Here is a 15,080-nt window from a genome sequence, read left to right on the forward strand (position 1 = left end):
TTATGAGATGCTGGATCATATTTCAATGATTTTTGTTGGCTTGTCTCCTCTGACACGGCTCTGGTGAGGACAGTGGGGTGCTACCTGGATACTGCCAGGTGGGCGGAAGTCCAGGTGTATTTCCTCTGGTACTGCCTTGGTTGGGATGGGGAGGGATATTTTGTTCCCTGTGTGGCCTCCAAGTCACATCTCAGGGAGTGGTGGCGCTGTTAGTACTGTGTGGTGGTGAAAGTCTTGACTCTGCACTAGGCTCCTTCTGTCACCACCGCATCAGGGAAGTGGAGGGAGGGATGCCTTCTTCCCACCAGATAGGGGAAGTCGAGGCTCCCCACATGATTCCTATCGACACTGCATGGTGGTGATTGGCCTTGTGACCATCCAGCAGTGATAATAGTCCCCGCTCCCCACTTGGGTCCTTCCACTCTAGGAGGTTACACCTCCTTACAGAGTGGAAAGGGCAGAATTTGAGGCTCCCCACGTAGCCTTCTTTGGTGGATGTATGAGTGGGAGTGTAGTTTTGTCTTTGGTTTTTCCTGGAGCGGAGTGGTTATTGTCTAAACTGTTCTTTCTTGCTGGGTTGACCTTTCCTGGTTCTTTGGCTAGAGAGAGGAGACTTTCCTTGGGACTCTATGTCTGTACTCGTTTGTATTTCCAGGTTGTCAGTCTCTCCAGCACAAGTCTGGGATCGATGAGGCAAAAAGAAAACCCAGGGAATTCATGACTGTGTCCTTCCTTAGATCCTGAGGTCCCTGCCTTGTTCTTCTTTACTTTACCTTTCAGAGTACACACACACACACACACACACACACACACACACACACCCTGGGTTTTAAACCGAACTTAGCAGGACAATTAGAGAAAAATACATTGACTCTTTTTTTTCTGGAAGTAGAAGTCACTATTTCCCTTTAGGTTTTCTCCCTGCTCCCCGTTTAGGTTTTTATGATGCTTCCCGACTTATCAGATTTATGTCACTCCTAGGTAGAAGTTAACTATTTGTATTTTTTTTTCTTTTGCCAGGCAAACGCCACATCCTTCGATGCATGGGTAACAGTGGAATTTGTAGGGCCTCTTGCAAAAAGAATGAACAGCCCTACCTCTATTGCAGAAATTATCAGGCCTGCTGCCTCCAGTCCTACATGAGGATAAGCATTTCCGGCAAAGAGGAAAATACCGATTGGTCTTATGAGAAGCAATGGCCAAGACTACCTTGAGTGCTGGTGATTACCATTCTCAACCTCTCTGGGCAGAGACCTGCTGTCAACCCCCCTCATTAAAATTCGTGTACCTGCTACCCTTGTCTGTCTTTGATCCACTGAAAATCATAGTGAGAGACTAGGCTTTGCATGGTGACAATGTCTGTCTCATTCTGGATAAGCTCCGTGAGAGAGAAGGCTGGAAAACTGGGAAAACAATTACAGAGAAGCTAGACAAGCCAGTGAGGAAGGGGGAAGAATGAATCGAATAAGGGAGGGTTGAAGGGTTTAGGCAGATTTATGACTTAATCTGTGCCATGTAGAACTCAGGGAGGGTCTTTAACCAGTGGGATGAATACATAGGGCAGTAGGTGGAGGTCTTGTAGACAACTTTGGCCTAGTTCATGAAAAAACTTTATAACCAACAGAGCTGCTGTAATGTGGAATAAGCTGTGTTGGTTTCAAGCTGTGAGACTGAAGGGTCTGTTTGGTGGTTATTGCAGAAGGTCTTTCAATATTGGGTGCTGTTGTTGTGGATAGTCAAGGTCCTCTAATTCTTCAAAACCTAAGAGGCTTATGTCCCCAATGACAACTAACACCAGCTTTGTAATATAAAATGCAAATTTTACTTTCTATATCTTACCTTCTACTAACAGTTCTAAATTCTGTCAAAAGTAGAGTAGTACTTACCCATTATCTTTCTCTACTTCTCTGATTCTCCTCAACTCATTACAATTTGCCTTTGTGCTTATTTGCTATTGGACTGGCTCTGGTCAAGGTCACCAGTGGACCTCCTTTTTTTTTTTTCATCATAATATGCCTTCTTATATGTATCAAAACTCATACTAAACCATGAGTTCTGGGTTGGAAAAGATGATTTAGTTTTTGCACCTGTCTATAAGTCTTTGTCCACAAGTTAAACAAAAACATAAACAAGTGTAACTGGATCTCCTTTTTGAAAGTTTCAGAATGTTCTTCAACTTGTATCTCAATCTGCCTCTGTGCAGCATTTCCACTATAGGTTATTCCCCCCTTGAAAACCTTAACTGCCTAGGGTTCTGTGATTTCACTCTTTGTTTTCTTCCTAACTTTCAGGCTGCCCCTTCTCCATCATCTTTTGGAGTTCCTCATCTGTTATTTGTCTCGTTGGATTCTTCTGGGGTTACTCTTCTCTTCTGACAATAAAAACTCTCCACATTCCTAGGAAAAGACTGACAGTCCTATGGTCATGATAACAAGTACATACCTTGAAATGTTTTAAACATTTTTTATGGTCAATGACAACTTGCTTCGGTGAACACACTTCTGAAAGCTAATTGTCAGTGACAGCATTGTGCTTTGAATATGTCAATCAGCTTTGAATTCATTTCAGTGTACACACTTCTAAATTGTCATTAACCAATTCCCACCTCTGTAGCCAACACAACTCCCTCAAAATGTGTTCCCCAAATGCTGTGTAAGTTCAACACTTCGCTCTGATGAAGGAGCTTATGATGGACCAGCATGGCTCTCCTGTTCTTAAGAAAGCAGGCCGGGGGTGGTGGCTCACGCCTGTAATCCCAGTGCTTTGGGAAGCTGAGGTGGGTGGATCACCTGAGGTCAGGAGTTCAAGACCAGCCTGACTAACATGGAGAAACCCCATCTCTACTAAAAATACAAAATCAGCCGGGCACAGTGGCGCATTCCTGTAATCCCAGCTACTCGGGAGGCTGAGGCAGGAGAATTGCTTGAACCTGGGAGGCAGAGGTTGCACTGAGCTGAGATTCGGCCATTGTACTCCAGCCTGGGCAACAAGAGCAAAACTCCACCTCAAAAAAAAAGAAAGCAATCATTTCAGCATTTTGGTTTTAGACATTGAGTGATAGTTTCATCCTTTGACAATGATCTTTTTTTCTTCTTCCTCTGGTGCTGCCACCTATCCCAACAACAAAGTTTATGATCTGGATGAAAGTATTGGTTCTGAACCACTGTTCCAGGAAGAATACTGGTTGAAGAACCCAGGCTGATCCTCCCACTGAAAACAGCGGAAAAAATGTACTTAAAATATACAACAGAACTTTTAAAACATCTTTAACCTTGCAAGAAAGTAAGGCCAAAAATATTAAAACCAGCCAGGCACAGTGGCTCACCCCTGTAATCCCAGCACTTTGGGAGGCCGAGGTGGGTGGATCATGAGGTCAAGAGTTCGAGACCAGCCTGACCAACATGGTGAAATCTCGTCTCTACTAAAAATACCAAAATTAGCTGGGCGCGATGGCACGCACCTGTAATCCCAGCTACTCAGGAGGCTGAGGCAGTAGAATCTCTTGAACCCAGAAGGTGAAGGTTGCTGTGAGCTGAGATCGCGCCATTGCGCTCTAGCCTGGGCGGCAGAGCGAGACTCTGTCTCAAAAAAAAAAAAAAAAAAAGAAAGAAAAAAAAGAATATTAAAACCAAATGCAAGTGGACACTCTTTCGAAGGCAGTGACTGAAGCTGACTTTTGTCACAAAGACACTTGCTGAATCAGGTGAACTTGAGCTTTGGTTTCCATGGCTTTGGCCAAGGTGGGGGTAAGCAGGGGAGAGAAGGCAGTGACTAGGGTCTGAAAAAATATGAGTCTCGTAGGAGATCCCTATATAAATCTCAGTCCTTAAAGTGTTACATATGCTGTATAAAAATAAAGCAGATACAACATCCCTTTTCCTTCACCAGAGATTTTCAAGGAAAATTGCCTGATTTTGAACCTAAGTATTCAGTAAATAGAAAAAAAGTCTTCACTGAGAATTTATAACCCCAAGGTACATCTCATATAGTCTCTCAGCCTGAATTCACAGTACATAGGTCATATGAAAAAAAATCAAGCTTAAAGTTGTCCCAGACTAGTAGTGCTAAAAAGACAGAAGAAAACTAAGGAGTAGACCTTTAACTCAGGACTCAACTAGTTTAGTCAACTAAACTTCTCAGGAAAATGAACAGACCAGAGCCCCAAATCACAAAATACACAAGGAACTAAGGCACCATGAATTAAGGTCAGCAGAAATCACAGTCTAGAGATTCAGACTTTCAAAGACTTCAAATTTCAGAATTATCAGGAATAACAAGCTTAAAAAAATAATGAGACCCAAATTTCCCATCATGAATTAGGTATTATCTAACCCTTTGAGTAATATAATTAGACCTGTGAAGAATTTCCAATGTTAGATGAAAGTAATATGTTCAAAACTGGAACTTAGCAGGTCTGGCAAGCATAAACTGCAGAAGCAGGTGGTTCAGATGCCTATGTCACCCATTCCTGCTTTATTGCCTCTTCTTCATCACACACTAATAGTATCATGAGGAGTTCCTATGATTAGTTAATAAAGGAGGAAAAAGCAAGGCCAGGTTTGTGGAATGGTCTGCATGACATGCTAGCACCAGACAGAAGTGCTGCATTACAGCCTGATGTGGCAGTGGCCCAAAAGACAGTGGTTAAGGGAAATCCTTCCAGCAGAAGGAAGGCTTGCCTAGGTATGGATCTACAGTAATTCATGAATGCTGGTAATGGACTGGCTGGTTGTTTAGGTTCTTGGGAACAGCAAGACTGGAAAATTTGTAACAATGAAGTTTGTTGTAGAGTTATGTGGATGGGACAGGATGTGAAGATTTTTTTTTTTTCTCAGTAATCAGGTGGACAAATGACCCATCCTTTCACCCACAATTGAGGGGCCATCCTTACCCTTGGATGTCCATGTGTGATCAAGGCTTGGTCAAAGAGATGGGTCTACAGAGCCATAGAAGCTTTTCGACAGCTTCTATTTCAACCCGAAAGACACTGGGGCAAAAAGGAGTCTTCATAGCTCACACTTGGGACAGTCAATTTCCCACAGTGATACGGTGACAGATAAAACCTTCCTCTAAGGCCATGGTTAGTAGGAAAATGAATGCTTTCACCTGAAGTGTCTCCTGTTCTAGAAAAAAAGCTTTTAGTGTCCTAGTAGCTACTCTCACAGATGCAAAGATTTAGAATTTTGATCATGACCACTTATGCTGCCATTAAGACACCTGTTGAGAAGACAGAAAGACACATGAAAAAATTGTTGTTGGAATAGCTAACTAAGCTATTGAGGTTGTGCCTAGGTCACCAGCAAACAAGAAATACTAAAAATAGATTAAAACTTGTGGAAATAATTTGACATTTCAAGAAGAGCACTGAAGAGTTTATCATTGGAAATAGTGAAAATTTTAGACTTCTTTACACAGCTGTTTCTATTAATAGAATTACATATTGGTGGGGAGTGGGAGGTCACTGTGGTGTTTTATCTATATGTGACTTAGTTTATCACTCTGAGGACAGGGGTGAGTGACATCCGAGAAGAAGTCATGAGGTATGGTGAACATTTGGGGGAGAGGTCTGAGTTCCCTGTCCCGCCTCAGACTCTTCAACCATGTCCTTCTTGCTGCTTATTTCAAAGTAGTCTGTAGTGAACCTTATTGTTAAAATATTATCAATAATTCCTGGTGTTGAGTCACTCAAGGGTGTGGGAGATGTCGTAGGAAGTCGCCTGTGGTCTTCATTAGATGGAACGCAGCAGGCTCGAAGATTTTTGCATGTTTCTTTCACTGCTTCTCCATCTTTGCATTGTTTCCTGCAGTGCCCTGATCTGTTCCAGCATTTTTTTTCACCACCATAGGCTGAATAATAAAAGGAAAAACCACTGATTTTGGGTTACTGATGCTCTCAATTTCACTAGCATGACTATATATCTGGCATCCTGTATCCACACTGTGGATCATAATTAGATGACGGCTGCAAGACTCCCACCTCAGGTCTGGTAAATACTCAACCTCCCATTTGCCCGTTTTTAACTATTCTGAAAGTGGGATGAATCTTACCATCATCGAAAAGAAACTCCAGTCACGAGGAATTGGGGCTGCTTATAATGAAGCTACCTGTGCCCTGTGTAAAGGTACCTGAGTAAAGAAAGTACATCTTTCTTTTTCTTTTCTTTCTTTTTTTTTTTTGAGATGGAGTCTCACTCTGTCACCAGGCTGGAGTGCAGTGGCGTGATCCCGGCTCACTGCAACCTCCACCTCCCTGGTTCAAGCAATTATCTTGCCTCAGCCTCCTGAGTAGCTAGGACTACAGGCACGTGCCACCACACCCCACTAATTTTTGTATTTTTAGTAGAGACGGGGTTTCATCATGTTAGTCAGGGTGGTCTTGATCTCTTGACCTCATGATCTACCAGCTTCAGCCTCCCAAAGTGCTGGGATTGCAGGCGTGAGCCACCGCTCCCGGCCGGAAAGTACATCTTCTTGTTACTTCAACAAGTACATCTTGCTGCTACTTCAACAAGTGTGATTAAGTTATTTGCATTGGTCATATCCCATTCTACTGCAAAGTATACATTCACATGAGTATATAAAATATATCTGTGTAGTGTATGTTTATTGCAACACAATTCACAACTGCAAAGATATGGAATCAACCTAAGTGCCCATCAACCGATGAATGAAGAAAGAAAATGTGGAACATATACACCATGGAATACTACTCATCCATAAAAAGGAACAAAATAATGTCTTTTGCAGCAACTTGGATGGAACTGGAGGTCATTATTTTAAGTAACTTAGGAATTGAAAAACGAATACCACATGTTCTCACTTATAAGTGGGAGCTAAGCTATGGGTACACAAGGGCATACAGAGTGGTATAAGGGGCATTGGTGTCTCAGAAGGGGGAAGAGTAAGGGGAGGGGGAGGTATGAAGAACTACCTATTGGGTACAATATACACTACTGCAGTGATGGGTGCACTAAAATCTTAGGCTTCACTACTATACAATTCATCCATGTAACCAAAATCCACTTGTACCCCTAAAGCTATTGAAATTTAAAAAATAAAAAATTATAACCCAAAGTATAAAATAAGCATGTGTCCAAAAATACAAAAATTAGCCACACATGGTGGCACATGCCTATTTTCCCAGCTAACTCAGGAGGCTGAGATAGGAGGAACACTTGAACCTGGGACGCAGAGGCTTTGGTGAGTTGAGATCGTGCCATTGCACTTCAGCCTGGGCAACAGAGTGAGACTGTCTCAAAAAAGAAAAAAAAAAGGAAAAAAAATAGATAATAAGAGAAGAAAGTATAACATACTTTATGTGGATACATAATATAAGCATTATGAAAATACAAAAAAAAGATAAGCATTATGGAGAGAAATGAAGCAGCGAAGGGGTTTAGGAAGTGTGTGATGGGAAATAGTGAAAGATTTACCTTGAGTTTTGAGAAGGAAGAGACAGGGTGAGCTATGAGACTAACTGGGGGCAGAGTATATATCAGGCAGAGGAAGCAGCAAGTGCAAAGGCTTAGAGGCAGGACCTGTCTCAAAGGTTCTGAAAAACAATAAGGTAGTTATGGTGAGTATAGAGTAAGTTAAGTGGAGAGTAACTGGAGAAAATATAATGGGAGTTGATTTCACATAGAATCTTGCAGGTCTTTGAAAGAAAGCCATTCAGAACTTTTGATCACAGGATGATAAGAGAAATGCAGATTAAAACAACAGTACGAGGGAGACTGAGGCGAGTGGATCATTTGAGGTCGGGAGTTTGAAACCAGCCTAGCCAACGTGCTGAAACCCCATCTCTACTAAAAATACAAAAATTAGCCAGGCGTGGTTGTGCGTGCCTGTAATTCCAGCTACTCATGAGGCTGAAGCAGGGGGATCACTTGAACCCCCGAGGCAGAGGTTTCAGCAAGCCGAGATCATGCCATTGCACACCAGCCTGGGCAACAGACCGAGACTCTGTTTCAAAACACGAACAAATACAAAAAAACAACGACAGTAAGAGATTATTTTATATTCATCAGCTGGGTGTTTGAAGGATTATGGTGATAGAAAAACCCTTGTGTATTTTCGATGAGAGAGTAGGGAGATCTCCCTGTCCCTATAAATGTCACTGATTTCTATTATTCTTCCTCAAATGTAGGGGCTGTTTAAGATAAAGCATCAAGACTTTATGCTTCTTTCATTGTCTCAACTCTTTGCTCCAAGAGAATGACTCCAAATTTATAGCTCTTAGCACTCAGACTTGAAGCCCTAGATCCTGTAATATATCCTTCACTCCCCATATGCTGAGTTTTTATGACTCGTGGATTGCATGTACAAAATCTTTCACATCTGTCTCTTTCCTAGTCTCAGTATCTCCACTAGAACTCAAAGCAGACCAATTGCTTTCAAAGGGATCACACAGAATTATTCCTGTTTGTGTCTGGAATTGTAACTGGAAAATTATTCAAAACCCCCAGAGTTGGCAATTTCTGCTGGCAGTATCCTTTAAGATACACAACTTCTGATTACTGACTTCTGATTACCCGGGATTGTGCTATAGGAACACAAGCACAGGAAGAGCCAGCAGCAGGAGGTTCCTGGTCCCTGGGAAACAGGAGAGGTTTCCCTGTTTCCCTACCCTGAATGCCAGGGTAGACCCAGGCGTTCAGAATGCCATGTGCAGTGGGAGTCTGAACAAGAGTTACTGGCCTCTCTGCAATGAGGGTAGAGGAATAGAGGAATTAATGGAATAAATATTTTTTTTTATTTTCTTGCCCACCACCACCAGACTTACATTTAACTTGGTTATTTGCCCTCTAGGAATCTATCCTATTTAAGCCCCTGTCCAAATATGTAAATATATTAATGTTTGTACAAGCGTATTCATTGATGTGTTGTTAGAAAATTAAGAAATGTCTCAAATGACTGTATATGATTTTATAAGGCTTATCCTACAGCAGAAGTATACAACTTTACAAACAGTAAGGCAGATCTTTAGGTGATGACATGGAAAGATGGCCACAGAATAAGAAGTGAAAGAAGACTGCTGCACAGGGCCGGGCACCGGGGCTCACGCCTGTAATCCCAGCACTTTGGGAGGCTGAGGCGGGTGGATCACCTGAGGTCAGGAGTTTGAGACCAGCCTGGCCGACATGGTGAAACCCCGTCTCTACTAAAAATACAAAAATTAGTCGGACATGATGGTGCACGCCTGTAATCCCAGCTACTTGCGAGACTGAGGCAGGAGAATTGCTTGAACCCAGGAGGCAGAGGTTGCCTCAGTGAGCTGAGATTGTGCCACTGCACTCCAGCCTGGGTGACAGATCGAGATTTCATCTTTTTAAAAAAAAGGAAAGAAAGAGTGCTGCGTAGCCATGCATGGAGTATGCTTACTTCGTTATAAAACAGAAATACTTAGATTCATTTTTATGTAAGTTCGATCATACATTGAAATGCACCTTGAAAAACATAAAACAAAGAGGAAACAGGATCTTTTCACCAGTGATTTCAAAGTTCTGGTCATGCCTTTAGATATACTCAAGAAAGCAGTGATTATGAAAAGCTTAGATTTTCACTGTAGAAGGAAGAAGAAAAGCCAGTTCTGTCTTCCATATAACAGCTCAGCCGATCATTTCTGACCTGTTCACCAAATTCTAGAACATTAGAAACAAAAAGAACCTCATTACAGCGATAGCAGGATTTTAGGGCCAAGAAAACATGCAAAGTGGGCTGCGGAAATCATTTTCAAAAGCTGGCACAAGCTGGAAAGAGAACAGAGGTGAGCCTAGCTTTCCCCTAGTTCCTTAGGCGGCAACTTGGAATATAGAACCAGGGACAACTCTGGATGGTGGGACTGCCCCTGTCTATTGAGGAAAACTTGCTCTACTCCCAGGTTTTATCCCAGTCAGGAACATAGTCCCAGTGTGGGAGCTGTGGAGCTGCCCAGGTTGGGGGTACAGCAACACATTGGAATTTTCACGAGCCAGAACCCACTATACCTCTATTTTCGTAGCTTCCCTGACCTCTGATTACCTGGGATCACTTGGGGTAGGAGCACAAGGATAGGAAGAGCCAACAGCAGGAGTTTCATGGTGCTTGGGAAACAGGAGATGGTGGTAGATCCAGAAGTTCAGAATGCTGTGTGCAGTGTGAGTCTGAACAAGAGTTTTATTGGCCTCTCTGCAGTGGGGGCAGAGGGATGGGCACAGAACCAGCCGGATGTCTAAGAGTTTATCGATGCATAACATCAGTCTATTGTGTGGCACACAGGCTGAGCATTTGATCCAGGCACTGGGAGGGCATGCGGAGGGTTACAAGTCACAGGCTTTGAGGAGGTGTTTGGAGCAATGGAGCGGGAAGATTCACACTGGGACATCTTCCCTAGCTTTCCCGATCTCTCTCTCGATCTCTCGTTAGGGCTCAGCCTTTCTTCACAGTCCCTTTCATTCTAGCATAAACCTGCTTTTGAATGGTCTGCTTATCTGTGTGTCTCCCTGCACTGGGCTGTGAAATGCCTGAGAGTAGGGAACGTGTCTTTCATTTTCGAGCCCCCAAGGCACAAAGCATGCTGTCAGTGAAGGTTTGTGGAGATAAACGATAATGAACACATATCAATCTATAAGCCAAATCCCTCTCTCACATTTGTGCCCACCAGGGAAAGTGACTTGCCCAAGAAGTCACTTGCTGCAGAAGTTTGAGGGAGATTATTTATAAGACTCAAAGGGGGATGCTACCCAATGTCATTAAAAAAAAATTCCCTAGCTGGGCGTAGTGGCGGGTGCCTGTAATCCAAGCTGCCTCCGGAGGCTGAGGCAGGAGAATCGCTTAAACCCAGGAGGCGGAAGTTGCAGTGAGCCGAGATCGTGCCACTGCACTCCAGCCTGGGCAACAGAGTGAGAGTCTGTCTCAAAAAAAAAAAAAAAAAAATCCCTGCTATTTTCAAATTAATTTTGTTTTATGTTTTTATTTTTTTGAGACAGGATCTTGCTGTGTAGCCCAGGCTAGGGTGCAGTGGTGCAATCACAGCTTATTGCAGCCTCAATCTCCTGAGCTCAAGTAATCCTCCCACCTCAGCATCCTGCGTAGCTGGGACGCACAGGTATTCACCACCATGCCCGAATATTTTTTAATTTTTTTTTTTTTTTGTAGAGACAGGTCTTACTATGTTGCCCAGGCTAGTCTCAAACTCCTGGGTTCAAGTGATCCTCCTTCCTTGGCCTCCCAAAGTGCTGGATTTATAGGCATGGGCCACTGCACCTGGTCTCCAAATTAATTTTAGATTAGTATGTTCTAACAGGCAGAACTCTTTTACTATGGAATGGTTTCCCAGAGAGGGAAGCGGTATTCTATAACTCATTTTTCAAGCAGGGCCTAAGTGATTAAATAGGATGGATTTCTATATAGAATAAAGAATGTCTTTTCTAGTTCCTTCTAAGCATAAAAATCTATGTTCTTAATTTTATGAATGGTTTCTCTACATGTCCTGATAATTGCAGAGATCCCTGACCCTTTCTAAACTTAAGAGCTTGAGAAACACCTTTTTTTGCTCATGCTACAGAAAAGCAGGAAAATCTAGATTACCCCTACCCCAATTCACAGAGCCTGATCTCATATCTGAGATGGTGGTGGTGGTGGGAATGGAGAAGGGCTGTTTAAAAAAAAAAAGCCCTGAAGGGGAAGGACTCATCACAGGGGAGAAGCTAGGTGGGTGCAGTCCATGGTGTCCAGCGAGTCCCTGGCCCGGTGCCCACAGCCAGCCACTCTTGTCAAGGGATAAATCCAGGCCGTATCCATTAAGAAATATATCTGAACTTTTCTTCTTCTTTCTTCTTCTCCCTCTCTCGCCCTCTCCCTCTTCCTCTCCCTCTCCCTCTCCTTCTTCTTTTTTTTGAGACAGCATCTCACTCTGTCACCCAGGCTGGAGTGCAGTGGTGAGATCTCAGCTCAGTGCAACCTCCGCCTCCTGGGTTTGAGCGATTCTGTTGCCTCAGCCTCCTGAGTAGCTGGGACCACAGGTGCGCGCTACCATGCCAGGCTAATTTTTGTACTTTTAGTAAAGACGGGGTTCTGCCATGTTGACCAGGCTGGTCTCCAATTCCTGACCTCAATGATCCGCCTGCCACAGCCTCCTTCATACTGTTGTTTTAATCTGCATTTCTCTTATCATCCTGTGATCAAAGTTTCTGAATGGCTTTCTTTCAAAGACCTGCAAGACCCTATGTGATTTCAACTCCCATTGTATTTTCTCCAAAGTGCTGGGATTACAGGCATGAGCCACCATGCCCAGCCAAGTTCTTATTTTTTTTAACAGCTTTATTGAGATATAATTAACAAACAACAAACTTCCAGTGTCTAAAGTATGTAATTTGATCATTTTGACATGTATATACTCATGAAACCTTCATCACAATCAAGAAAGTGAACATTTCTACTACCCCCAAACATTCTTCATGTCCCTTAGGAATCCCTCCCTCCTACCTCTCCTTGTCTTCTCCCTCCATCCCCAGAAGACCTCTGATCTATTTTGTAGATATAACTATACATGAGTTTGCGTTCTCCAGAATTTTATATAAGTGTAGCCACAGAGTAGGTACTCTTTTTTATCTGGTTTCTATAAGTCATTGGCATTATTTGAGATTCAACCATGTAACATGTTTCACCAGTTTACTCCTTTTATTGCTGAGTAGTATTTCATTGTATGAGTAAACCACAGTTTATCCATTCAGACATTTGATTTGTTTCCAGTTTTGACTATCACAAATGAGGACGCTATGAACATTCATGTACAAGTCTTTGTGTGCAGATATGATTTTTGGTCTTATGGGAAAAATACCTAGGAGTAGATTGGTTGAATTGCATGGCAGGTATGGTTTCCCACAGAGGTAGGGGGTATTCTGTGACTTTAACATATTAGCAAAGTCTTTAACATATTAGGATCTGTTTTCCAGAGTGGTTGTATCATTTTCCATTCTCAATGTATAAGGGTTTCAGTTCCTTCATATCCTCACCAGTACTTGGTATAGTCAGTCTTCTTAATTTTAGTCATTCTAGTAATTGTATGGTGATCTCTTCAAGGCTGTGGGGGCCCACCTCTTGCATCAGCATGGCCTGGATGTGAGACATGGAGTCAAAGGAGATTATTTTGGAACTTTAAGGTACAATGACTGCCCTATTGGATTTCAGACTTGCATGGGGTCTGTAGCCCCTTTGTTTTGGACAATTTCTCCCATTTGGAACGGGTGTATTTACCCAATGCCTGTACCCTCATTGCATCTAGGAAATAACTAACTTGCTTTCAATTTTACAGGTTCGTGGGCAGAAGTGACTTGCCTTGTCTCAGATGAGCCTTTGGACTCGGGCTTTTTAATTAACACTGGAATGAGCTAAGATTCAGGGGACTGTTGGAAAGGCATGATTGTCTTTTGAAAAGTGAGAACATGAGGTTTTGGAGAGGCCAGGGGCAGAATGATGTGGTTTATCTGTGTTCTCACCCAAAATCTCATCTTGAATTATAATCCCCACGTGTCAAGCGTGGGACCAGGTGGAGGTAATCAGATCATGGGCGTGGTTTCGCCCAGGCTTTTCTCATGATACTGAGTGAGTCTCACGAGATCTGACAGTTTCATAAGCATTTGGCATTTCCCCTGCTTACACTCACTCCGTCCTGCCACTCTGTGAAGAAGGTGCCTGCTTCTCCTTTGCCTTCGCTGTGATTGTAAATTTCCTGAGGCCTCCCCAGCAATGCAGAACTGTGAGTCAATTAAACCTCTTTCTTTTATAAATTACCCAGTCTCGGGTATTTCTTCATAACAGTGAGTGTGAGAACAGACTAATACAGCATCTCATTGTGGTCTTATTTATTTATTTTTTTGAGACAGAGTCTTGCTCTGTTGCCCAGGCTGGAGTGCAGTGGCATGATCTCAGCTCACTGGAACCTCCGCCTCCTGGGTTCAAGTGATTCTCCTGCCTCAGCCTCCCAAGTAGCTGGGATTACAGGCACCCACTACCATGTCCGACTAATTTTTGTATTTTTAGTAGAGATTGGGTTTCACTATGTTGGCCAAGCTGGTCTCGAACTCCTGACCTCAGGGGATCTGCCCACCTTGGCCTCCCAACGTGCTGGGATTACAGGCATAAGCCACCGCACCCAGCTGTTCTTAATTTCTAATTCCTTAATTAATAATGATTTTGAAAATCTTTCCACATGTAAAGTTGTTTTGTTTATACTATATAATTTGCATTTTCATATAAATTTTAAAATGTTTGTCAATTTCTGCATAAAATCTTACTGGCATATTAATGGCAATTGCATTGAATCTATAGACCAGTTTGGAGAAAACTGACATCTTCACAATATTGAGTTTTCCAGTCCATAAAAATGATATTTCTTTCTAATTAGGTCTTCTTAAATTGCACTCCACAATATTTTATAGTTTTTAATAAACAGGTCTTGCTTACTTTTTGTCAGATTTTCCCTTAGGTATTCCATATTTTTGATGCTATTATAAATTATAATTTTAAAAATTTAATTTGATTGTTTATTGCTGACATATAGAAATACAACTGATTTTGTATATCAAACTTGTAGGCTACAACTTTACCAAACTCACCTATTTGTTCTAGTAACTTTCTCCTATACTCAGTGGGATTTTCTAATTTTTGTTTTATTTTATTTCATTTTATTTTATTTTTTTTGAGTCAGAGTTTTGCTCTGTCGCCCAGGCTGGGGTGCAGTGGCACGATCTCGGCTTGCTGCAACCTCCACCTCCTGGGTTCAAGCGATTCTCCTGCCTCAGCCTCCCGAGTAGTTGGGACTACAGGAGCATGCCACCACGCCTGGCTAGTTTTTTGTGTTTTTAGTAGAGACGGGGTTTCACCGTGTTAGCCAGGATGGTCTGCATCTCCTGACCTCGTGATCCGCCTGCCTGCACCTCCCAGAGCGCTGGGATTACAGGCGTGAGCCACTGCACCTGGCCTGGGATTTTCTATATAGAGAATTATGTCATCTGTTAATAGAGTTTTACTATTTCCCCCAGCCCCTGAGTCTTGATACCTTTGATTTCCTTTTCTTGCCTTATTGCAGTCAGTGTTGA

At 42.6% G+C, this 15,080-nt stretch overlaps 2 protein-coding genes across 2 annotated transcripts in view; one reads left to right on the forward strand and one right to left on the reverse strand.

Annotated features, from left to right (window-relative positions):
• Positions 1-1,295, forward strand: part of DEFB119 (defensin, beta 119) — a 13,428-nt gene extending 12,133 nt beyond the window's left edge. Inside the window, exon 2 of the mRNA XM_011979822.1 lies at positions 1,021-1,295. Coding sequence (XP_011835212.1) covers positions 1,021-1,214 — 194 coding nt within the window. The 3' untranslated portion in view covers positions 1,215-1,295. The remainder of the gene's footprint in view (positions 1-1,020) is intronic.
• Positions 1,296-4,829: 3,534 nt separating this feature from the next.
• On the reverse strand, positions 4,830-10,129 carry DEFB118 (defensin, beta 118). The gene is made up of 2 exons (XM_011979823.1): positions 10,021-10,129; positions 4,830-5,847 (listed from the first exon to the last, which is right to left on the reverse strand). The coding sequence occupies exons 1-2, from the start codon at positions 10,076-10,078 to the stop codon at positions 5,534-5,536; spliced, it is 372 nt and encodes a 123-aa protein (XP_011835213.1). The 5' UTR covers positions 10,079-10,129; the 3' UTR covers positions 4,830-5,533.
• Between the last annotated feature and the right edge of the window lie 4,951 nt (positions 10,130-15,080).

Source organism: Mandrillus leucophaeus, unplaced genomic scaffold (assembly GCF_000951045.1).
Source record: "Mandrillus leucophaeus isolate KB7577 unplaced genomic scaffold, Mleu.le_1.0 Scaffold206, whole genome shotgun sequence".
NCBI classification, from domain to species: Eukaryota; Metazoa; Chordata; class Mammalia; order Primates; family Cercopithecidae; genus Mandrillus; species Mandrillus leucophaeus.